General features: G+C 33.5%; 1 protein-coding gene across 6 annotated transcripts in view; it reads right to left on the bottom strand.

Annotated features, from left to right (window-relative positions):
- Positions 1-746: 746 nt before the first annotated feature.
- TNPO1 (transportin 1) overlaps positions 747-25,838 on the bottom strand; it is an 85,917-nt gene continuing 60,825 nt past the window's right edge. For 4 of the 6 annotated variants that reach the window (XM_081301280.1, XM_081301282.1, XM_081301281.1 and 1 more), the window contains 14 exons: positions 23,187-23,339; positions 22,264-22,489; positions 18,705-18,876; positions 17,530-17,616; positions 16,271-16,378; positions 16,026-16,184; positions 15,858-15,945; positions 11,795-11,893; positions 11,453-11,548; positions 8,576-8,651; positions 7,592-7,691; positions 5,351-5,425; positions 4,217-4,359; positions 747-2,346 (listed from right to left, as the gene is read on the bottom strand). In XM_081301280.1, the coding sequence (XP_081157406.1) occupies positions 4,252-4,359; positions 5,351-5,425; positions 7,592-7,691; positions 8,576-8,651; positions 11,453-11,548; positions 11,795-11,893; positions 15,858-15,945; positions 16,026-16,184; positions 16,271-16,378; positions 17,530-17,616; positions 18,705-18,876; positions 22,264-22,489; positions 23,187-23,339 (1,547 nt within the window). In that variant the 3' untranslated portion in view covers positions 747-2,346; positions 4,217-4,251. Of the gene's footprint in view, positions 2,347-4,216; positions 4,360-5,350; positions 5,426-7,591; positions 7,692-8,428; positions 8,503-8,575; positions 8,652-11,452; positions 11,549-11,794; positions 11,894-15,857; positions 15,946-16,025; positions 16,185-16,270; positions 16,379-17,529; positions 17,617-18,704; positions 18,877-22,263; positions 22,490-23,186; positions 23,340-25,838 lie in introns of those variants that run through there. The other 2 variants (XR_014022966.1, XM_081301283.1) reach the window with 2 other exon arrangements.

The following is a 25,838-nucleotide window of genomic DNA, read 5'->3' as shown; positions in this document are numbered from 1 at the left end:
CCACTGATATAACGTAGGGACAAAATAGCTACCCTATCCAAGTTTTAAAGACAAAACAAGAAATTTTGAGCTCCCAGTGAACTAACCATACTAAAAAGCAAAATGCTATATACACTTTGAATCTAGATTAAAAAAAAAAAAAAAAAAGAATGGGCACATTATAAAATGATTTAAATTTCAGGCTCTACAGACTGAAATTTGCAAAGCCAAAGTTGAGGAAAGAAAGTGAATGACAGAACATGTTAAACACACATACACACAACACACACACACACACACAATTAACAAAAAAACCTCTCTACATGCTACCATGCATTTGAAATTTTATGAAACAGTATTTATAAAGTCACACGCACACAGCTCAAACTTCAGTGCAATGGCTGTATCATTCAACACTTAAGAGAACAGAACCATGCAAAGAGGAGCAACTGCTTATAAAAATGGTTATTATTTAGTATTTATTCTGCAATGCAAAGGTGACAAACTAAAATATAAAAAGGCTGTTATGGCTTAACATTTTGTTGCAGATTAAATATGCAGCATTGAAAAATGGAAAGGTGTGGCTTCGTCTCTGACCAGCAGAGTTAAAAAGAAAAATCTCTCCATTTTCCTTCATCATCATGGGATACACTGTTCAGGCAATCCAAATTAATAAAGACTTGCACTTTCATATGGACATAAGATCAAGTGTACCAGTTAGGTTTTCACATTCACAGTATATAAGAAAATACACATGGAAGGAAAAGTAAAGGGTTAACTTAACAAGGATTTATTCACAGGAATACATGTAAGTAGAGAAAAACAACAGAAAAGCTAAACAAATGAAATGAAGAGGATCCAAACCAACTTTCACTCTGTAGCTTTTAACTTGCACCCTGTGTGCATATATCTAGGGCACAGAGGGCCACCACCATGCGCCAATACAGTGTAGGAACCCTGCATTACATCCATTAACTTAAACATATCTTTAAGATCATGCTTTGAACAAAAAAAGGAAAGCTTAGAAGGCAATATGTTGAGTGGGAATAAACACTGAAATAGAGCAATCATTTTAAACTTCTACAATTGTCTTTATGTGCCAACTAACATTTATGCAGCCTTTTACAGATCTTTTACCATGTCATTTAAGTTTTAGAAGTTTTGATAAAAATCACTAGTAGTATATAACCATGCAGAAAGCACATCACACTGACAGCACAGAGGCAAAGATTTTGCACAGGTATATCAGCTTTCCACATTGTGCAGGTTACACACAATACAATATCAATCTTATTCCTAACAGATCCTAAAAAGATATTTCAAGGCCTAGCTGTAAACTACAGTACTTTTATATATCTATATGCTTAATAAAAATAAAATCCACAAATCTTAAAAAGGAATTTTAAATGCAGGGCTATATTGAATTGGTAAAATGCAACACGAACTGGCGCAACATAGGTCAATGAATACCAATCTCACTCTATGTGATGCAAGCATGCTACTTTCCCACTAATTTACTTTCAATCACTATGAGCCAGAATGCATGCCTGAACCTTAAACTGCACTTTAAAATAATGTGTTGGCCTAGAAATTAAATCTAATGAAGTACAACCATCAAATTATATGCACTACATTAATGTTTTAATGTAAAATTAAGATGTCAACTTTAGTTTTGATATGCCCAACCCCATTTATTCCACCCTCCCTCCCACCCCGCAAAGGTAAAAGGAGTGACTCATTTGGCATTTCACAGGGTGCTTCATTGTTTAAATTTGTTTTGTTTTATTTTCAACATTTTTGGGGGGTACCTTAAATTGTAATTTCCAAGAACCTGCTTCTACTATGGGAAGGCAAGCTGATTTTAACTCTATTAGTTTTGTTTGTGTAGTTCTTCATCAGCATGCAAAACAAGGCCCCATAATGTGGGAACATTTATATAAAAACCTTTAAATTAAAAAAAAAATCTTCTTTACTGGTTGTAACCCCCATTCTTAGGTTTCCTTTATTGTGCGCTATAGAATTTTTCCTTTCTTATCCCTATGCATCATTTATATGGTTCTTGTTTTGGTACAATTCCCCATAATATTCCAGAACGTACTGTTTTGTGAGTAGACTGAATAGATTATTTTTGCTTCTTCACATCCAGTGCGGAGTTGTAATTGAAGACAGATTTCCACCCACAAAGACTCCAGATGTTAAAACGTTTCCCAACATCGACTTAATACAGTGACGGCACACCTCCCTCCCGCCCCTCCCAGTAGGGTTGGGATTGTACTGTATTCCCTACTGGTATACCCTTCCCCCCTGTAAAGGGTAACATTTTCCCTGGGTGCAGAGGCTCCCTCATAGTCTCCAAGACTGAAGGACCTATAAGAAACAACAGAAACAATTTTATCTTTAACAACTGTCAGTGGAAACATAAAATTCATCAAATAACAATACTATCTTTACCTATAAAATAAGAAATTGGACAAAATGGCTAAGATTATGTTAGTTAATTTTAACCACACTGCTTCCTTCTTCTATGGCTCTGAATTGTTACCTGCATTAGATATGAAAAGTGAGGCCAAGTTGAGGAAACAGAGAGGCACACAAAACTTTGTACAGATAAAATTTGCTTTGTATAATGTTACCAATCTAATTCTGATTTTTTGGGGGGGGGGGGGCAAAATGAACCCTAATGGGAACTGGTTATTTTTTATATAATAAGTTACCTTACTGTCTTTAAAATTAAATACCACTTTCTTTAGGACAATCACTTTTCTTACTTACAGAGAATTAAAACATCACTCACTTTTCCAGTAAACCCAGTACTATGGAAACAAAAATTTACTTCAAGACCCAGAAAAGCATTAGTTATTTTTGTTTGATGTTTCACCACAAGGACCAGAAACGTGCATTACACTATAGACAGTACATTCAGTAAATATACAAAAGCAAGTTTTAACACCATCTTCTTAATGTTCTAATTTTCACTCTTCCAACTCAACTTTATTTGGTTATTTTTTCAGGCCAGCTGATTTTCCTGATGAGAAATTTCCTAACACAGTTTTAGTGGTGAAAAGGACATAAATAAATTAGATAAGATTATTGGATAAACTATTACCTGATAGTGGTCCTTTTAAACAAAACTCTACCACCCACTCATGCCAAACTTTGGATATGCAAGAATATTCATGTGAATTCACAGAGGGTGATTAGTGCATCTGTGGAGAAGTACAGCAACCCCCTTTTTCTCCTGCCTCTGAAAAAATGGGAGAGGAGTACAAAAAGGCAGGAATAAGAGGTACCGATCCACTTTTAGCTCTAATTAGGAAACTGAAAATACCAGTCTCAGAACAATCACCACCACAGTTAATTTATGATGAGACCAAAGAGATAATAAATTTGCAAATGATCAAAACTTATTAACTCAATGTTGAACCCTTTAAAACAAAGCCATTTCATCTACTGCAGTCACATGATTCAACAGTGAACTAATAAGCACGCTAAAGCCACAAAACACCTCTGAGGACTTGACACCTAAGTGGGATAACTATGCAAAGGGCCTGAGACATTCCTCAAGGTTGCAAAAGTCCATAACTTGGATAGTACATTTTTTCCAGATTCAAAACCTAAATCAGATTAAACAGGCAGCAAGCAAAGGAAAACTCCAGTGTCGAGTACAATTCAATTTGGTGTACACTTTCTGTAAACACATTCAGTACACCCTCTGGCTTCCAGTCAAATCAGTCTCGATTCAATTCATCTTCAAAACCTGAACAATGTCAAAACTCTGGTTCACTGTACTGGCTAATGTTTCTAACATTTACTAAGCCAATTAAATGTGCTAAACAATATACTAAGTTATGCCATTGCATACTGTTCAGTATTTGATCCTCAACATAATTTAATGAAGAAACTAAAGCTAAAAGATAGTAACTGTTAATCTCACACACAGAAAATGTGGGGAAAAAAAAAAGAGTTCTCACTGGACTTGGCCTTCCACTCCCACAAAAGAAAACAGAATCTTTCAAGTCCCCATGTGGGGCAAAATTCTTAAAAACCAAAAAACAAAATTCTTAAAAACAAACCAAAAACACACACAAAAACCCCTCTATCCTTTATGTAGGTAATTTTAAAGTCTAATATTATTCCAACCCTATAGAAAACAAATAGCTTTTTATTATCTTTTACAGTTTTAGATTATAATCCTAAATTTTTCATCCTGAAAATTTCTAAACTTCTTATAACTTACCCCTAATTTTGGGACTGCAGCTTAAGTGTACTAGATTAAACACCGTAAAAAGCTGCAAGACGCTCTTTTAAGGGAAGAGGAAACTGGTCAGAGAAACGCCTCCAATTTTCATCCCCAACTTGATTTTTAAATCCATGAAGGATCTGCAAAGAGTGAAAAACCATTAATTCATCACTAACAAAAGAAAAACTGATCTGTATAGCTTTTGAAATCAAACAATATTGATTTTTTTCAAATATTTTATCCATTTCAAAGTAGTAAGCTCAGACTTTGTTAGAATCTATACCACTATAACTTGCCTAAAAGCATCTCACAAAATATACTTTAGTTAAATATAAAATCCAACTAGTATTCTAGTAAACAAATTTATTCTAAGCAATCGGACATCACAATAATTAAAAACAAACAAATAAAAAAGGCACAGAATTTACCCAATGAATAAGACTTATCACGCTAAGTCTTTTCAAACTTTAACTATATACAAGTTTTGATCTCATGGCCGAAAATATAGCTCACTAATTTCAGTATCAGATGATGCAAACGTGTAACTGCATTTTATTTCTTATATTCTGTTATAACTGAGTGATGAATGGAATTAATCAAAAGGGGCACTAATAAAGCAAAGAATTATGTAGGCTCAATTCTTGTGGAGACTACTTTATTTCATTTCTGTTCAATAGTTTTAGGGGATACTTCAAATTTCAGCATCCATTTTTGGAAAGTATGCTATTTCCTTTTTTTTTTTTAAATATTTATTTTTTAGTTGTAGTTGGACACAATACTTTTATTTATTTATTTTTATATAATGCTGAGGATGAAACCCAGGGTCTCATACGGGCTAAATGAGTGCTCTACCACTGAACCACACCCCATCCCTGTAAATATGCTATTTTCTGTACACGAAGTAATGGTACTACATGAATCAGTGGTATTTTTTGGGAAAATATTTTCAAAGTGCATGATCTATTGATAGTCACACCATATTTTAAGACTAAACATAGTTCTTCATTAAGAACAAAGGTCATATAATCAGAGTAAAGAGCCTAAATTTAAACTAAATGTTTAAAAAAAATTTCAAACTTTCAACTAGAAATTTAATAGTCCTACTATGCATCATGAAGACTTATTAGTTACCTTACAGAACATGTCTCTGAGATCATCTTTTGGATTAATCCACGATGCAACAGCATCACAAAAAAATATAAAATCCTGTAACAGGAAAAAACCACATCTTAGATTGATAATGCATTTATCAAACTTAGCAAAATTCAAAATATGCAAGACTCAAAATTTATGTCATGATACACTCATAGCTAAAAGGGGAAAAACAAATTTAAAATCAACGAGGATAAGGAATTAGAAGTGATTATTTAGGATGTAAATAAATGTCCTATTATATCATAAAACAACAACAAAAATAGCAAATCCCTGCCCAGTAAATGCTTAGCACACTGAGAGCACCATATCAATACCAATAAAATATTTTAATTATTAGATTAATTAATCATATAAATTCAATCCTGACTCAGCATAGAAACAACTTAAATCCAGCTAAATATATATCAACTGAGCTTAATCTGACATATTAGGAACTAGGGGTACTGGGGATTGAACTCAGGGGCCCTTGACCACCAAGCTACAGCCCCAGTCCGATTTTGTATTTTATTTAGAGACAGGGTTTCACTGAGTTGCTTATCACTTTGTCATTGCTGAGGCCAACTCTGAACTCGAAATCCTCCTGTCTCAGCCTCTCAGGTTATTCAGATTACAAGATCAAGCATGGTGGCTCACTCTGGTACTCCTAGCTAATTAGGGGGCTGAGACAGGAGGATTTCATGTTCAAAGTCCAGCCTGGGCAACTTAGTAAGACCCTCCTTCAAAATTAAAAAAGAACCATGACATATTTCATAAAAATATTTCTTCAATTTTGATTACCGTAATGAACTATTAACAATTCAACATAAAACATTCAGCATATTGCTAATGGTCTGACATGTCAACTACTTCAAATTTTACCATTCAGTTCAGAAAACAAAAAAAATTACCAACATGTGTAAAACAATTATTTAAGCAAATGTCATTTACATTAAGTTCATTGTTTATTCACATCAGGATTCTCATGTCATCTAAATATCCAAAGATAATGTTAAAAATTTAAACACACAGGGCCAAGCAAGGTGGTGGACACCTGTAATCCCAGCAGCTTGTGGGGCTGAGGCAGGAGGATTTTGGGTTCAAAGCCAGACAGCAACTTAGTGAGACCCTGTCTTTTTTGGGCAGAGGAGTGTTTCAGTGTTAGGTACCCCTGGGTTCAATTCCCAGAGCCCAAAACAAAAACAAACCCACACAGAATATATAAAAATTGTGATTAATATGAATGGAGTTAACAAACAAATTTCTACCAACTCTTAAGCTGGTAGTGATTTTATGACCACTGTGCTACTTCTACTACCTTTAAAAACTAACAATACCTAGTGAAAAGATGTTTCTTTTAATAGAGGTAAGAAACATGAGAAAACAACATTTAGTACTGAAAAACAATACTAGGAGGTTATTTTGAAACTAGGATCCTTATCTCAAGGTAGTATTGGCTTATTCTGATTATTAAGTGATTAATGTTTCATGAACGTGAAATTAGTGAAATTAGTCAAAAGATCTTTTTCTAGCTCTAAGCTGTATATTTTATATGTCTATCAATCACACTGATTTGAATTTTAAGTAATTATTTGCATTTCTAAAACTAAGTTAACAAACACCACATGTAAAATATAAATTACCAAAATCTCAATTAAAAAGGCCAAAAAGCTCCTTTCTCTTGAAAATGTAAAGATTTTTATTTTTTTTGCATTTAATGTAGGTCTCCCGCAGCCTGAATTTTGTTTTTTGCACACATATGGTGGAGTTCAACATGCTCCTTTGTTTTTTCTGTCCAGGAAACTGGCAATTCGATCTATAAACTTTACTTGACTCAGGATCAGTACTGATACCAAATAATTAAAATGCCTAAATGTAACAAGAATTTAAGGTCAAAATAGAAATGAATAAATGATAAGTTCACAACATTAAAGCAATTTCAATGGCTGATTCAGTATTCTATTTACTGTTTGTAAATTTGATTTCCAAAAAGTTTGACACTGTTGTAGATATCCTCAAATTCAGCAATCTGATTGACATTCACGACAGGAGGCATGTACAAAGTAAGTAAATAAGTAAAGCCTGAATAAAGATGGGAAAAAAACCCAACCTAGCCCGATTCCAAGTAAGAATGTAACCTTACTCTCTGAATCTGCTATTATAATCTTTCCTAATCACCCCTCAAATAATTTTATTACTTAGAACATTAAAGTTAAAAACAAATCATTGTGAATATCTTACTTGGATTACGCCACTAGGATTCACACTGATCATGGTACAAATCCCACGGAATGCTGAATCCTTTTCTTCATTGTCTCTTATGTTTCTCAGAGAGGTACACCTATCAAATTACAGAATTGTTTTTAGCATTTAAGTAAAAAGCAGATTCAATTATAACACTAATAGACAGTATTTAATGGAATAAGCACCACAGTGTAGATAATGGTTATATTAAAAAGAGTGTTTTTTAGAAAGCTTAACTTTCAGTTTCTCATACTTCCTGTATGATGGGCACATCTCATCGCAATGGAGTGGAAACAATGAAATTCATATTTTCTTAATAGACTATAACTACACAGACAACTAATTTGGCTCATTTAAAGTATTAATGAACCAGAGCCAAAAAAAAAGAGTAAATTGTCAAATTTTGAAAATTGTATTGACTTGTATTCCATTAAACACTATTAAAACCAATCTGAATTGAAGATTATCAATTGAAAGAAGCAGAACATAGAATATACTGCCACAATATAAACTATTACTATACAACTTATGGTGTAGATGTTTAACTTTTACATTAACAAGCAAATAAGATTTTATACATAACAAATTTAAACATGTATTTAATGCAATCCAAGTTTCCAAATTAATTCTAAAAAAGAAACATAATGCAAAAACCTAAATTTATAGAAATTGCATGCATCTTAATTTTTCTGGTGGATATTTAAATGCTTTTTATGTATAATCAAGCTTTTTAACACAGCAAGCATGTGACAATCTTATCCCATGCATCAATTAGTCGTTAGCCACAACATAAAATAAATATACATGACGATGCTACTAAAAAACCTCACAAACCTGATAGGACAAGATTAGTCACATGGTTGGCAATGATTAAGGATTGTGAATTTTGTAACCAACTGAAAATATATCTAAAAGTGAGATAGAAAGAGAAAGAAATAGTGAAGAAAAATGAATTAAAAAAAAAGATTGAATAATACACACCAGGGTCTTATAAACTGCTGTAGCATGGGGGCCACCTCTTGAGGACAAACGTAACCAAGACGACCAATTGTTATTGCTAAGGTAACGCAATCACGGTTATACACCACCAAACGCCAACCAAGACATGAGCAAATGAGGGGGAAGGAGAAAAAATAAAGAAAAAACAACAAATAACTCAGAAACAGAAACCAACAGAATTTGTGTATGATAATAAACATAAGATTTCACCAGTGCTGTTTATTACCACCCCCTAAATAAGGGGCAGCAACATATATGGCATACTTTTGGAAAAAGAAAAAACAAAAGGAATTAAAAAAAACTCTAAAGATTGAGAGAACACCAAAAACCATGATGAATTGCTTTTCTTGCTCAAATAGTTTAAGAAAAAAAAAGAGATTAAAATGAATGGATTTAGAGAATCATTTAAAGCCAGTCAATTTCAGAATTTAATATGAAATCTACATTTCCCCCAAGAATTAGTAAATATAATTACATAATGAATTTTCAAACATGTCTCTGTAGCTATAACAGTTCAAATTTACTTGTCATTTCCCTGTACCTCCTTTTATAAATTATTTCATTCTTTGAAAATTATCTAAGAAAATTAATTCAAATTTTTCTAGTATATAGTTTGATTTAACATTTCCCAAACAAGCCAGCAGGTATCTGTTGCCTGATATATCAAAATCAATTGTCATATTTTAAATAGTATGTTACCCAGTGAATGAATAGATTGGAAAATTGCTATACTATGTCAAATTCCATTCCAATAGACCTCTGAAAACTCAGGTTAATAGTCCACTAATTTCAAACCATATTTAAAATAAAATTCTAATATAGTCCACTGTTCTGACACGTGATATGTGGACCATAGGGAAAAAATATTGTCTCTACTATAAAAGGTTTAACATAAAATAGTTAACATATTATACTGATAGCATGCTAATATTTAATTTTTAAAAAATTTTGAAGGGGACAAACATTTATCATCAAAACTCAGGAGCTCTGAAACTTACAAAGACCTAAAACAAGTGCAATTTAGAACTGCATTCTGCAATTCAAAAGTACATACATATAAATACATTTATACACAACGGGAAAAAATACAAACAGAAAACAAACCATGAAGTGCTTTAATGGTGTTCTCTCAAAAACTTACAGGTTAACCTTTCATAAAAAAAAAGGGGTGGGGGGAGTAAAGAAAAATGTTTAAGGATTACTTGAAGCAAACTACACAGATAATACTAAAATTCAGCAGATTCATATGAAGCAAGAGAAAGAAAACCTATGTTCAAAAGACACAAACTATGCAACATTCTCATTAAACAGGCAAGTATGAACAATCCAATGAAACATGCGATAAAGCAGATGATGGTCCATTGAAAAAGTTCAGTGTAGGATATACTAATTAGAAAAAAAAGCAATAATGGCATACTAAGGAATTGGCTTTATGAAATAGTGAGATAATGGTAATTAAATTGCTAAAACTATAGATAATGATTTTCATTTAATAATCAAAAACCCACTCTCTTTTGGATAAGGAATAAAGAAGACTGAATTTTATGTAGTCACTTGCAGTTAAAAGTAATCTAATGAATATCAAGCTTGTTTCTCAGTTTGATTGAATCCATCAATTTGTAGAGTATTATCAATTATTTACTTGACATAATCATATATAATGTAGATCTTCTATATAAAGCCAATTTGCTAAAGGAACTAAATAACAAATTCATCAGCTGATATCCCACAAGAAACTTTAATATACATTACACTCAACATTTATTTGCAGTTATGCATTCACATTTAAAATAAATAGGAAGTTTTGTTTAGGTTCAACAATAATTTTATAATGGCAAGTGTTTCAAATCTGAATGTCATGTATAGGTACTGCATTCTAAGGAGATAAAAGTCTGACAAGGTTTCATAACCATCCTAATAGACTTTCATACTTTTCAACAAGAAAATCTAATTAACTTTGTGAAGTAAACAGTACCCATACAGCCAAACAGCCAGATAACCGTTTCATATTTAAAAGATTTCCTTCCATACCAATAAACAATGTCAATTTTAATTACGTAAAGACAAAAATCAACTCTATAATTTAAAAATACCAAATTAAAGTGTCTCTGAAAACAAACTTTCTTATTTGGAAAACCTTTCTAATTTGGAAAACCTTATTTTACTCTTTGTTCAGTATTTGGCAAGAACCTCATTGACTATGAATAAATTACTAGAATTATGTTAGGATATAAAGAAAGGGATGTGCCTGAATGAATACAGAACTTAAATCTTTCATTATTAGCAACAATCAGGGATGGTGGAAAGAATAGGACTCAATCACCCTAAGTGTGTTCTATAGTATGGAAGGTACTCTTTAATATAAACATGCTCTCGGTAAATGCAAAAGAGAAACAAGCCTCCTAAATAAAACTCCTAGGAGGAACTGCATGAGTTCTCAACTGAAGGAAATTTTATGATGAAATACAAAATACAAACGCCACAGTTAACCAGCTAGTCACTGAATTGCAATCTATTTTTGGCCAGATTTTCATAGATTAAAAAAATCAGCACTTTGCATCTCTCAGTTACACTCTGGATTAATTAAAAAAGCAAAATTCATACAGTTCAATAGTTAGCTGGAATCCATTTTAGGGAGTATTAAAACATGGAAATAGGGGAGGAAAAAGTATTTTTCAAATGTTTCCGAAAACTGGTTATGGAATGTAGTTAAAATAATACATTTTGTTAGTGAGAATTCAAAATAAATATAAAAAGCTGAGTTTTTAAAGCTAGTTTATTGCTTTGGTTTCTCTACGCATCTTAATATTAAAAGACAACTAATTTTCTCTTCACCATAACAGTTCAGTTATATGGTACCTGTATTCTCTAACAACGTCTTTGGTGTGTTGGGTCTGTTAATGATTTCTACAAGCTGGTGCAACACCATAGGAATATAAGGCTGCATCTCTATACCTAGATCATCCCACAAAGAGAGAAAAAAGACGGAAAAAAAAAAAAAGAAAAAAGAAAAAAAATGAATGTTAAAACATTAGTGTACAACATTATGCTTCCCTTATTAAATGTGACATAGCTTTATATGTATATATATGTATGCACACAAATATTTTTAATTACATTTTAAAAAAAGCAAAAAACCAATTATGAAAACATCAACAAGTCTAAAAATTTATACTTTTCTGGGAGTGGAAAACCTCTTACCCATTTGAATGGAGATTTCTCCAATTGCCCATGTGGCATTGTTGCAGACCGAAATGAACTCCGGATTTAGATTGGTTCCCAATATTGGCATGAAATCAGCTTGGAAAAAAAAAAAAAAAAGAAAACTAAGTAATAAACTTCTAAATAGTAGTCTATTAAATTTCAAAGGGAACCTACTCAGTAGAAACATAAATCTAGGCAAAAAATGTTTCACCATAAAATAAACATTATGAAATTGATGGAAAACACTTCTTAATGGCTGGTAAAATTTATCTTAGGGAACAGAAGGAGGTAATTGTCTGGCTACTGAATTTTTATTTTGAATTAATCCAGGAAACTGAGTTTTGGCCCATTTTAGTTATCTTTAGAAATCGAGTAATCTTTTTGTGAGACTAAGAAAATTCAAATTAAAAGTGAGGAAAACACAGCCAGGCACAATGGCACATGCCTGTGATCTCAGCGGCTTGGGAGGCTGAGGCAGGAGGATGCTAGTTCAGAGCCAGCCTCAGCAATTTAGGGAGGCCTTGTCTCTAAATAAAATACAAAAACAGCTGGTGGATGTGGCTCAGTGGTTAAATGCCCCTGGGTTCAATCTTGGGGGCGGGGAGGAGTAGAGAAAACATGATAAAAATGGAATTTTCCTAAAAAAAAAAAAAAAAATAATAATAATAAAAATAAACAAAACAATCCATGACTTTGGTTTTAAAGCAACCTTCACTCTAGTGCCCAATTTGAAGTCTTTTAATATTACTTTCCACTAAAAGAAAGGAGGGCTTGCAAAGAAATATCTCATTATAGGAGAAGGAAGGAAATGTGCAAAATAAGTCTAGACAGTCTTGCTATAACAGAAAAAAACCCAGGGACCAACTTGATTCAAATTCCACTGCTAGCAGCATGACAATTTGATTATGACTTCATAATGATGTTAAAACACACACACACACACACACAAAAGCTAAAACACAAAAGATACCCTTGGAGGATGCTGGGAATCAAATAGTTATTTTGAAAATTGATAAAGAGAAGCAATCAAGTAATTACCCTGTACCTCTTACATGATTTGTACCTCAGGGTAACAATTAATATGGCAAATGCCTCTTTTACATATATTCTCACTATTAAATAAAGAATGAGAATATCATGATGGGGGGCAGTAACCAGAGATCAAAACCAGGGGTGCTTAACCACTAAGCCATATCCCCAAGCTTTCTTAGTTCTTATTTTGAGACAGGATCTTAAATTGCTTAAGGCCTAGCTATGCTGCTGAGTTGGCTTTGAATTTGCAATCCTCTTCCTCAGTCTCCAAAGTTGTTGGGATTACAGGAATGTCACCATATTTGGCCTATTATAACTACAGGTGTGGGCCACGATGCCCAGCATAATACATTTTTAACTCTTGATAAATTAGTGGGTTGCAATGGTTTGAATGCCTTCTCCAAAACTCAGGCCAAAATTTAATTAATTGCCCCTATGATGGTATTAAGAGATGGAAACTTGCTGGGTGTGGCAGTACATGCCTATAATTCCAGTGACTAGAGGATCAAAGGTTTATTTTTATTTTTTTGAGAGAGAGAGGGGGGGGGAGGGAGGGAGGGGGGGGAGGGAGGGAGGGGGGGAGAGAGAGTGGGGGAGGAGAGAGAATTTTAATATTTTATTTTTTAGTTATCGGCGGACACAACATCTTTGTATGTGGTGCTGAGGATAGAACCCGGGCCGCATGCATGCCAGGCGAGCGCGCTACCGCTGAGCCACATCTCCAGCCCAGGATCAAAGGTTTAAGACAGACTTCGAACTTTAATGAAAACTTAAGCAACTCAGCAATAAACAAAAAATAAAAAAGGATGGGGATGTAGCTCAGTAGAAAAGTGCCCTTGTGTTCAATTCCTGGTACCAAAAAGAAAGAAAGGAAAAGAAATGAGCTGGGTATATAGCTCAGTTGGTAGAGTGCTTGCCTTGCATACACAAGACCCTGGGTTCAAACCCCAGCAACACCACCAAAAAAAAGAAATGAGTTGGGGAGAGTTGGGTGGGAAGTTTAACAGGCTGTGCATGGTGATGCATAGCTGTTATACCAACTACTTGTGATGCTTAGGCATGGAGATCATAAGGTTGAGGTCAGATAGCAAAAAATCCCTATCTCAAAAAAATAAATAAATAAATAAAATAAAATAAAAAAGGGCTGGAATGTAGCTCAGCAATAGAGCACTTGCCTCACATGCACAAGGTCTTGGGTTCAATCCCTAGTACAAAAAAAAAAAAAAAAAGTGTGTGTATGGGGGTTAGATCCTAAGGGCTTTGCTATTCATGAATGATTAGATCTATTCATTTAATCATGAATAGATTAATAATGTTATTGTTGGTATGGATTTCTGATTTTTTGGTGGTGTTGCTGGGGTTTGAACCCAGGTCTTGTGTATGCAAGGCAAGCACTCATTAAACCTGAATCTAGATCTAAGTGCCAATGTATTAGTGAATAAAAAACTTTTACTGCTGGGATACAATAAGAAGGCTCTCATTACATATGAGCCTCCAGAACCATAAAACAGGATTTCTCTCAATGGGCCAGATCATTCTTTGTTATAGGGGAAAGGATGTGTTACAGGATATTTAATTCATCTATTATAGGATATTTACAAATACCTTCTGCCTATATGCAATGAATACCAGTAAAACACCTCCCTAATGTTAAAAAAATGCCTCAACATAGTGGAAAATATTCCTCCGAGACCAAAATTGCCCCACTAGAACCACTAATCTAGACAATACTCATTATGATTGACAACATTACAAAAAAAGAAAACAAATTAAATGAAATCTAGATATCAAATGCCTCTTCAAGAAAGTACACAATACCATTTACCCTGGAATCTACTGAACCTGTCTCTAGATCTGAGTGCCAATGTATTAGTAAATACAAAACTTAGAAGTATCTTCAATGGCACCAGAGAGATGCAATTAGTAAAATACAGAGTATGACAAACTATTTAGGACAAAACAAACAAAACAACAACAACAAAAATCCTTGGTTTAACAGCAGAAACAAATGAAAAGAATTTTCAGTACTTCTGTCTATGGACAGTGGCATAGAGGAGACAAAATTGTACATATACTGACACAGTAATAGAAAGCTTATTATACTTTATTGTTTTAAAAAATTTTAATAAAAAGTTTAAAAATTATCTTTAATTAAAAAATAATAGGTAATAAATATTTGTATGACTAGCTCCCCACAATATAAGCATTCATTATATTTTTATAGTGGTTGGGTTTAAATCTTTAGTATGGCTCTTAACATATCCTAATGTTATTACTCAAAGTCTAGAAATTATTATTATTCAAAAGCACAACTGTAGCAGGTGAAAAGCCGTGTGTTTTAAATTAGGTTTAAATAACATATTATAAATAATTATCACCCCAGAAAGGAAGGAAAAAAAAAAAACCCCAAATCACTTGACCCATAGGTTTGAGAAACTGAGATTACAATATTTAAGGAATCCCTTATTATCTTCATAAAAGTTTAGGATAAGTGCTATGCTATTAAAAACAAATATATATAATTTATTTTGTAGTACTGGGAATCAACCAGAACCCAGGCAAGAACTCTATTGCTGAGCTCTGTGCCCAACCCATCATTTGTTTTAAAAGTGATATTTATTTAAAATTTCCTAGATATCTGAAAAGGTATGCTGGTGCATTAAAGAAGAAAACCTGATACTATTTCTGGGTACCACTACCAAAAAAGAGGCTACTTATGAAGATGCCTGACTAGCACTCAGTATGAAGGCTTCATTGGTGGGCATGTCTGTTAATTCTAAATTGGTACTACTCACAATTTCTTCCAGTCACAGGACTGCCTAAAGGGATGCTGAATAGACGGTGAGCTCAAACTGGAGTTCCCACATCCTACCTGCTTTGATAAAAGCACCTTTACATTGGCCAGTAGTAAAACTATATACATAAACGTTGAGATTCCACAAAAATTTTTAATAAAATTTAGTAAAAAGCAAATCTAATGTAAAAATAATTTAAAAAAACCCACATCCACAGCAGAAAATATTCATACCTATACAAGGTTTAACATGCTGAAAGCAAGCTTTAGTCAGGTCACCTAATAGGGCAAAGGAACTCTGTCGAACTTCTGGCATTTTATCCTGTAAGAGAGAAGAAGAAATTAATCCCAAGGTGACAGGATGAACCAGGTTTCGATTCATTTTAATCTTACAAATCTTACCTGCATGCATTGATACATTAGTGTTAGGATGTTACTTCTGGCTACTAGCTGTTCAATGTTGCCTCCAAGACCTTCAGCCAGCCCACTGAGTAAATCAAGAGCCACTATCATAAAATCTTTATCTGGAGCCTCATATTGATCTGGTTGAGCATTGTTCAGCTACAATTAAACACATTTTATTTTTAATCAATTACTGAAAAAGTTTGTATACTTTATGTCTAACTTTAGATATGAAAAGAAAATACCATGGCTTGTGCAAGAGTCTTTTGTACTAGATTCACACAACGCTGATACACAGGTTCACAGTATGGAAGGAAGCCAGACTGCAGGGCCGTGGCAACTGAAGATAGGCACTAGAAAGAATAAAGTACACATGCTAAAATATTCTGGGTAAACTTAAGATTGTGATAAATGCTTAAAACAACTCAAAAGGATCCTAGTTGTTTATGAGTCTGCTCTACTACTAGTCTAGAGCAACCAGTTTATCTTTTCAAACCCCTCCTTTGGATGTCACTATTGTTGTCAGCTTGCCAGCCTATCAGGAGAGGTTAATTCAGAAGAGAATGTAAAGAAGTTTCTATAATGAATTTGTCCTTCAAGGACAGACTATATGTTCAAAATTTCCCTCAAATATAAGTGATAATTTATGCCCCTATTCCAAAGATGTGGCTGGACTTTACTGGACACATGGAGTCCTTGTTTAAAAGTAAATATACATAAACATATATTTAAACCCTCTATCCATGGATTCAATTTGTGGTAAAAAATATTAAGAGAAATAAAAAAGAAGGTGCATTTGTATTAAACATGCACAAATTGGGGGAAGGGTGTTGTTATTCCCTAAACAATAGTATGCAATAACTACGATTCTTTTTGTTCTGTTAGAAATTAGCTGTTGTTCTTAGTTGCAGAATATTTTCAATTCCTGTCTAGGGATAATCCATGGCAGAAATTGGTGACCCTTAATATTATACGGGGAATAAAAATGAAAATGACTCAAACTGGCTCTAATAAAGTCAATTCAAGTAGGTCTGTCATGTTTCATACTGAACACCATATAAAATATCTTTAAAGAAAAAAATAATAAACATACATGGAAAAAATTTCAAATTAAAAAAATACAAAGTGAAGTCTCTCCACATCAGCAAAAGTCTTAAAGCTACTTCACATGTAATGTGAACAGATAACACAAAACAACAGAAAACATATTATAAATACATTTATTATCCATAGAGTAGTTAGAGTACTGTACAATAAAACCCTTTGTCTACTTTTAAAAAATATAATGTCCATTACACTTTTTCTATTTAACAATAATTCTTCATACGAATGTATTGTAACTTAAGTAACAAGAAGTTTTGTATTTATTCAATATTTAAAACAGAAATGGTGCTGAATATATCAACTTATTAACACTATTATCATAAAACCCATTTTGGATTAAAACATGTATTTTTGATGACACACCATGTTAAATTAGCTAAATATTACCAGCCCAGCATACCTCAAGTAAAGGAAAGAGATCTTTATCTTCATCCTTTAACATGTTCCATTTCTGGATCAGTGGAGGCATTAGCATCTGAATATATTCCTATTTACAATGAAGAAAAACATGTAAAGCTCCACTATCATATGTAAATAAGTCCATTGACTCTATTGAAAATTAAAATCCATTTAGAGCAATTGTGTAAAATCATTACAGAAGGCATTTTAAGACTCATTCTTTACACTAAATAGTTACTTTAAAATTTTTTGCCTACTTTTTCATTTAGATGACCATGTCATCTTACATTCTTTTTGAAACAAAATGTACATCAATAAATACATCACTACATCAAAATGCGGTGTTTGTTAAATTACAATCAAAAGAACATTTAAGTTCTACTCTTCTGTAACAGAATGTTACATGTAAAATGGAATGTTACACAAAAAATAGCTTTGCTTTTATATAGCACATTATAAATGAACAGATAAACTTACATGAGGAAAAAGATTCACAATTAGCAAAGAGAATGTATTTAAACTGAAGAATAACCAATAAAAAAGCCAATAATCATAATAATCATATAAATAAGCGGTACAGATTCTGAAGACACCCAGAAAACACAACCTATCCTCCAATCAAACTAACACCAAAGCAATCCTACAAACCAACCATCTTAAACATCTTAAGACTTTTGATTTAGCAATCACATGTATCAAAACATTTTTCAACTCTTCACCAGGGAAATTAAGCTACACTAAAATTCTATCATCATATAAATCCTAGTCAAACAAATCTACTGTCCTCTTCTACACTATTACTACAGACAAGATTCTTTTGTACCACATAGCATTTTTAACCTATTGCCTCAATTTCTAATAGTACACCCAATATACTTGCACATTCTGAAGAAAAAACTAGATGTGGTAATTAAAAGTTAGTGTTTATAAAGTGGTAGATACAAAAACACTTGGAATTAAAGAAAAGTAGGAATCTAGAATATAATTTTTTTTCTTTTCCTCTAGTCACACATTGGTGCATTCCTAAGAGATGCTATTGTAATTTCCACACTATTTGAAAGGATACACTTGCTGCCTTTCTAAGATCTATATTCTTAAAGAAGCAAAAATTAACTTCATATTTCCAAGTCTTTTTATTCCCAAATTCAAGCTATTGAAAATAGCTTAGATACTTACTGGCTTGTTTAAATGATGTCCTACTGAATCTGCTAATGTTCCTATGGCGTCATAAAGAATAAGCAGGTTCTTATGTTGGTATTTACTAAATGCGAAGACCAGGGTATCAAGTATATAAGCAAGGTAAGGAACAAGTTCTGTACAAGCCTCCTCTTCTAGGGTAGCAAAGGCACTAAAATTTTTAAAAAAGAATAAATATTTATTGTTGTGTAAAAGAAATAACTTACAATAGATAGGAAACAATCTTATTTACAGAGTACCTATTTACATTTTATATTCCTTGCCTCATCACATACACCAGTTGCTTATTTTTACTATTTCTTTTCCATTGTTTAAAATCACTTTTTCGTTTCAAAGAGGCTGTTTCCATGGGTATCTGCTTAGCTACAGCGGTAAAAACTGTAAATGTTGTTCATCCGTGTATTTACTAATTCAACAAGTTCATTTAGTGCTGAACTATTTATGTAATCACTGAGTAATGGGAATATGGTCAGGTGAAAACAAGCCTCTCAGGGAGCTTGGATTGCTCTGGATTAGTGAAACTGGAATTAAAACAGTTAAATTCTACTTTACACCTCACCCTTCATATGCATAAGCACATCAAGGATTATTATAGTAACACAGGAAAAACTTGAGTCTCGGTGCAATTACTTCAACTTGATATCTAAATGTCTTGATAGTAAAAATGAAAACCTTAGTCACACCAATGAAAGTCCTACTCATTAGCATTCAGAACTATTTATCCATTACCTTTCTAGCATCTGCCATAAATTACAAATACACAGTTATTAGGCTTTTCTTACTATACTGTAAGTTTCAAGATGGCAGAAACTATAATCCTAGCATCTAATATGTGTAACAACTAGTAGCTAAAAACCAACAACAAAAAAATCAAAATGTACTGAATGAATAAATCACAGGAAACCAATCTATATCCTTCTCCAACTTTTTTTTTTTTTTAAAAAAGAGAGTGAGAGAGGAGAGAGAGAGAGAATTTTTTTTAAATATTTATTTTTAGTTCTCAGCTGAGGATCGAACCCGGGCCACATGCATGCCAGGCGAGCGCGCTACCGCTTGAGCCACATCCCCAGCCCCTTCTCCAACTTTTAAAAAAAGATTTAGTGCCATCAATCACCAAAGCCCCCTTGTTCAGCTTTTCCGGATCTCATTAAGAATTAGAACTCTTCTAGGTATTACTGCTTCAGACCCAGCAAGGTTCAACTCAAATTTACTTTCCTCTTTGCAACAGTTTTTTTTTTTTTTTTTTTTTTTCTGTTAAAAAAGTCAATGGGAGCTGGGGTTATGGCTCAGTGATAGGGCGCTGACCTAGCATGTGTGAGGCACTGGGTTCGATTCTCGGCACCATGTACAAATAAATAAATAAAGGCCCATCAACAACTTAAAAAAAAAAAAAAGGCAAAAAGAGTAAAGCTATTATGAATAAGAAGGGGGAAAAAGTCAATGGTAAGCCAGGTAGGGTGTGCATGCCTATAACACAGCAACTTGTGATGGAGAGGCAGGAGGATTAAAAATTCAAGCCCAGCCTGGGCAACTTAACAAGACCCTGCCTCAAAATAAAAAATAAGGACTGAAAACATAACTCAGTGGTAAGTGCCTGGGTTTAATTTCCAGTTAAAAAAAAAAGAAAAAGAAAAAAGAATCAATAATAGAAGCAATTCTACTTGAAAAAGAGTGATAAGTGGCAGCCTTTTTAGAACACAAAGGTTTGTTCTAGGAACCAAATACCTGTGCTAATGAAAGCAGGAGGTCTGATTTATAAAAGAGAGACTCAAATCTAACTGACAGATAGCTAGGGGCACAGATCCACTAAGCATCAAAAGTCACAGATAAGGCTGTTTCCCTGTAGTATGCTATTTTTTAAGTCCTTTTGGGTATACAGACTGAGGAGTGGGATAGCTGGATCAAATGGTGGCTCTATTCCAAGTTTTCTAAGGAATCTCCATTACTGCTTTCCATATTGGTTGCACCATTTTGCAGTCCCTCCAGCAATATGTATGAGTGTGCCTTTTCCCTCACATCCTCGCCAACACTTGTTGTTTGTATTCTTAATTGCTGCCATTCTGACTGGAGTGAGATGAAATCTTATAGTAGTTTTGATTTGCTTTTCTCTAATTGCTAGATGAACATTTTTTAAAATATTTGTTGATTCACTGTATATCATCTTCTTAGAAGTTTCTGTTTAGTTCCTTGGCCCATTTATTGATTGGGTTATTTGTTTTTTTTTTGGTGTGAAGATTTTTGAATTCTTTACATATTCTAGATATTAGTGCTCATGCAGCCACATCAATGTTTATAGCAGTGCAATTCACAATAGTTAAATCGTGGAAACAACCTAGATACCCTTCAGTAGATGAATGGCTGAAGAAAATGTGGTATATATACACAATGGAATATTATTCAGCATTAAAAGAGAATAAAATCACGGCCTTTGCAGGTAAATGGATGGAGCTGGATAATATAATGCTAAGTGAAATTAGCCAATCATAAAATACGAAATGCCAAATGATTTCTCCGATTTAAGGATACTGATTCATAATATGCTGGGTGGGGGGAATGGAGGATTAAATGAACTCTAGATAGGGCAAAGGGGAGGGGGGGCAAAGGGGGAAAGGGTGGAAGGGAAAGGAAGAGGTATATCAGTACAGGAAAGACAGTGGAATGTGATGGTCATCATTACTCTAAATACATATATGAAGACACAAAGGATGTGACTCTACTTTGTGTACAACCAGAGGAATGAAAAATTATGCTCTATTATGTGTAATGTGAGTTGTAATGCATTCTGTTGTCATGTATAACAAATTAAAATTAAAAAAAAAATAAAGTCACAGATGATAAGTGACAAACCATAAATTTGTAGGACTTTCTGTGGCGTTACGGTTAATTGACCTGTAGACTAAGAATACGAATCTACTCAAACTTTGCCATTCCTTTAAGAGTAGAAGTCCTGCCAGCAACACTTCAGTTGTCTGAGAGAATAAGGATGTGAGATAACTCTACTGTTATCATAGCCACTGAATGGAAAAAAAGAACAAATTGAGTAAGAAAAGCAAAGACTGAATGAAATTCAGATAGAATCACATTTCGATGCATAAAAACATCAGATAACAGTCGTAAATAGAAATTTATCAGCCTAACAAAATGTGCAATTCCCAACAATACATATCAGTCCTATAAAAAATTCACTAAGAAAAAGCAGGGAGGAGCCAAGTTTGGTGGTACACACCTATAATCCCAGTGACTCTGGAGGCTAAGGCAGGAGAATCTTGAGTTCAGAGCCAGCCTCAGAAACTTAGTGAGACCCTGTCTCTAAATAAAATATAAAAAAGGATGGTGATATGGCTTAGTGGTTAAGTACCTGTGTGTGTTCAATCCCCAGCATCAAAAAAAGAGGAAAACAACTTCTATTGCTGGAGGTTTTCTGTTATGAAATATTACATTAATGGTTTAATGTCAACATTCTATCACAAGTTTGAAAATTTGTCTCTCACTTAATTACCAATTCCATAATGAAGACTATGTTATAAATTTGTCCCACCTGCAGGCAGCTTCTTGTACTCTCTTGTTGCTATCCAGGATACGCTTTAGCAATTCTGTCATTAATGGCTTCAGGTACGTGTCTGGTGGCTGGCTAACTACCCAGTGTGCATAGCGGCTAAGTGTCCAGCATGTTATGGAGCGCACAAGAGCCTTTTTATCAGAGAGGCACTGAATAAGGTGAGGAATAAGCTCAGGCAGGTATGGAATCATGCCCTGCATGCAACCTAGAAAAAACAAATAACAAAAAACTTTCAAAAGGTGCCAAATGTGGTTTAAAATTTTTTAGTTGAATACAAAAGTGACACATGTACCCATGAAAAATATTCAGTGTATTCTCACTGCTGTAAATATATTATAATAATCTATACCAACATTACTTTAAATGCTCCCCTGAAGTTCTTTTTAGTAGGATTAGGACTTCATTTTACCTCTGCTAAAAAATTACAGCTTGCAGAAATGCCTATGTTTTATTTCTTGTAGATGAATGTTTACAACCAAAACAAGATCTTTATATAGGATGATGATACTCCTGTTTTTCTCAGGTTTCCCAAACTTCTTAGAAAACAAAGCTATTTTTCTAGCAAAAATGCTTCAGACATCAGAGCCCTTTTTGTTCCCTCTACAATAACAAAAATATCTGCAAAGTGACCTGTCTAGGATAAGAAGTAAATCCAAGACTGTTTAATCATTTAAAAATGGTTCAAAATAGAATAGAAACTTATCCCAAGATGGCTTTTGGATTCAATGATTTCTTTTAGTTTAATATGGATCACAGTTTTGTCTATGCCATACTGGCTTTACCAGAGAATAATCCAGTATGTAAATCCAGAGTGAACCCTCTTTGCTTACAGAGTAACAATTCCTTAAATAGCCCAGCCTTATACCAGGTATTGAGGACTTTACAATCGAAAATGGACTTACCTTCAGCAATTGCTCCTAAAACCAAGATGCCTGATTCTTTAACAACCCATTCATGATGAAAAAGCAATTCTTTCAAAAGGGGCAAAATATGTGGCAATAGCTCATCACGATATACATTTGCAAGAACATCTAAGGCAGCAGCAGAACATTTTCCTAAGAAAATATTTAATTAAAAAATAATTATATTAATCTCTATTATCACTTAATTACACATTTAAACATAAATACTATACGTATAATGTTTTAGTCATACCTTTAGAGTTAAGAATTCAATTAAATAGAAGGTAGCCACATGAAAAGAATCTATTAGAGAATATGCTTTTATGACAAAGAATTAGCAAAATAATTATGCAGACATTTAATTCTGTACATGGAGGTCAGACTAGAATTCTACTGACTACATAGAAAAATTAAAATGAATACTGTTCCACTCCATTCAGTACTTCCAAAATAGGATACCTACTGTTAAAATCCTGAGGAAAAATAATATACCCATTTATTAATTCCATTTAACATTTCTAGTGGTAGACCATTTAGAATCAAGTATATAATCATTTGGCTGGAAGTTAGGCCCATAAATTGGAACAAAAGCCACCACCAAATGAAGCATAAAATGTTAGAAAATATTCTTTACAAAGGATTAACTATAAAATAACTTGAATTTTATTAACCTAACAACTTAGGTAAGAACCAATGAAAATATAAAGCACAATAATTTTTCCAATGTGAAATAAGAATAATAGCAAATAACTAATTACAAACTATTAGAAATGATACAATTCTTAAAAAAAAAAAAATCCTGATTCTAATGCCATCCCATCAGACAAAGTTATGGGTGGAAGGGGAAATAAGGAAATGCTTGGTTGCCATTCTATATGGAGGCACTGAAGTCTGAGAATTATTTGCTTTCCATACAATTGTAATAGATTATCCCTTAAAAAACAAAATAAAACAAAAAAATTCTTTTCTGGCATCTTTTCTAGAGTAGGAAAGAAAGAAATGGAATCACAGAGGATGCATCTTGAAATTCACAGTTATGGTGAGAATTGCTTCTCACGAGTCCCGAGACATTGTGACTGTCTTGGGTTACTGTGGGGTTTTCTTTCCCCCACATTTCGTTGGAGTTTGGCTTAAATGATGAAAACATGTGTGTCACCTAATACTTGAAGCATGGCTAAATAAATATACGCTCAAAAAGCAAAACAAACAAACAAACAAAAAAAACGCTGTTATGTCAGTCAAGTAACACCTTAACCATCAAAAAGAATCTTAGTTACACTATATGCACGCTAGATCCATAGAATTGAACAGTACAGTGACATGCAACAGAAGACTGATATAAAATGAGGTATAGGCTTCATAGAAAGGCAGAGCAGCAAATTGCATATAATCTAATTTTGTTTTTGAAAATTTGACTTCAACTTTAATATGTTTTACCATATGTTAAAAAAAAAAAAAAGCAGCTTCTGGAAGGATATAAAGATGAGTAAAAGGATGTGAAGAGGAAGTGTCTCTCCTCCCCTGCTTCACACACAGTACTACTTTAGTAGATATAAGTATATTCTCTTGATCTTTTCTGCCCCTTCAACTTGAAAGCAGGGATATGCAAGCAGTTAATTTGTGACAGTAGTGAAGACCTTGGATTGTCTTGTTAAGTGGTGAGACTTGGGTTCTAATACTGGATGTGCTATCAGTAGTACCTATGTTAATCTTGCAATAGTTTTGTCTTTCTGCAGTTTCCTTATCTACCTTTAACTGCAAAGTTCTTGGCCTAGTGCCCTTACATTAGGCACTCTAAATAAAATGTTACAGGAAACTAGGTAACAGGGCAAGAATTACCATCATCTAATCATATCACATACTCTGAGCTGATGATACAAACCCCTAACCATTTTCTCAAAATTTTTTGAAATTCCAACACTAACAAAAGGGGGTGGTTCTTTCCTGGGGGTGATTTTATCTCCCAGGTGACTTCTGGCAATGTTTGGAGGCATTGTTGGTTGTCATAATGGTGTGTACACTGCTGGCATCTTTGGACAGAAGTTAGGGATGCTGCTAAACATTCTATAATGTACAGAATAGCCTCCACAAGAATTAATTATGTGGCCCCAAATGCCAATAGTGCTGAGGTTGAGAAACGCTGAAATAGAGCAGTAGTTTAAAAAAATCAGCAAGTAACCAAAAATAAAACAAAGGTGTATTGGCCCCATCCCAATTAGTGTGGGTCAGAATGCCAGCTGCACAGGCTATGTGAACTTGAAGGTAAGGTTGAAAATCAACAGATTCCTAAGTTTTGAATATTTCAAAGGAATATGATAGCATGCAAATTATCACGCATTAAAAAAAACTTATGAAAAGCTATGGCAACATTCCTATTTTATTATTTCAAAATGTTTAGTCTTTTGAGAAACAGTTTTAGTAAGAAGTCTGATAATTAAATACAAGAGCAGAGACTAAGTAAAATGCAGACCAAAAGCACAATGATACCCCTTCACATTTAAAAAAAAAACAGATGTAATAAGATGTAATAATAAGAGAAACGGAAACCCTCAGACATTGGTGATGAGAAAATAAAATGGTGCTGCCTCTTTTGGAAAATGTCCTGATAGTTCCTTAAAAGGTTAAACAAACAGAAACCACATGATCCATCAT

Source organism: Spermophilus citellus (genome assembly GCF_964194105.1).
Source record: "Spermophilus citellus genome assembly, chromosome: 1".
In the NCBI taxonomy this organism is placed as follows: domain Eukaryota; kingdom Metazoa; phylum Chordata; class Mammalia; order Rodentia; family Sciuridae; genus Spermophilus; species Spermophilus citellus.
Note: the sequence above shows the minus strand (reverse complement) of the source record. Positions and strands in the feature narration are given on the sequence as shown.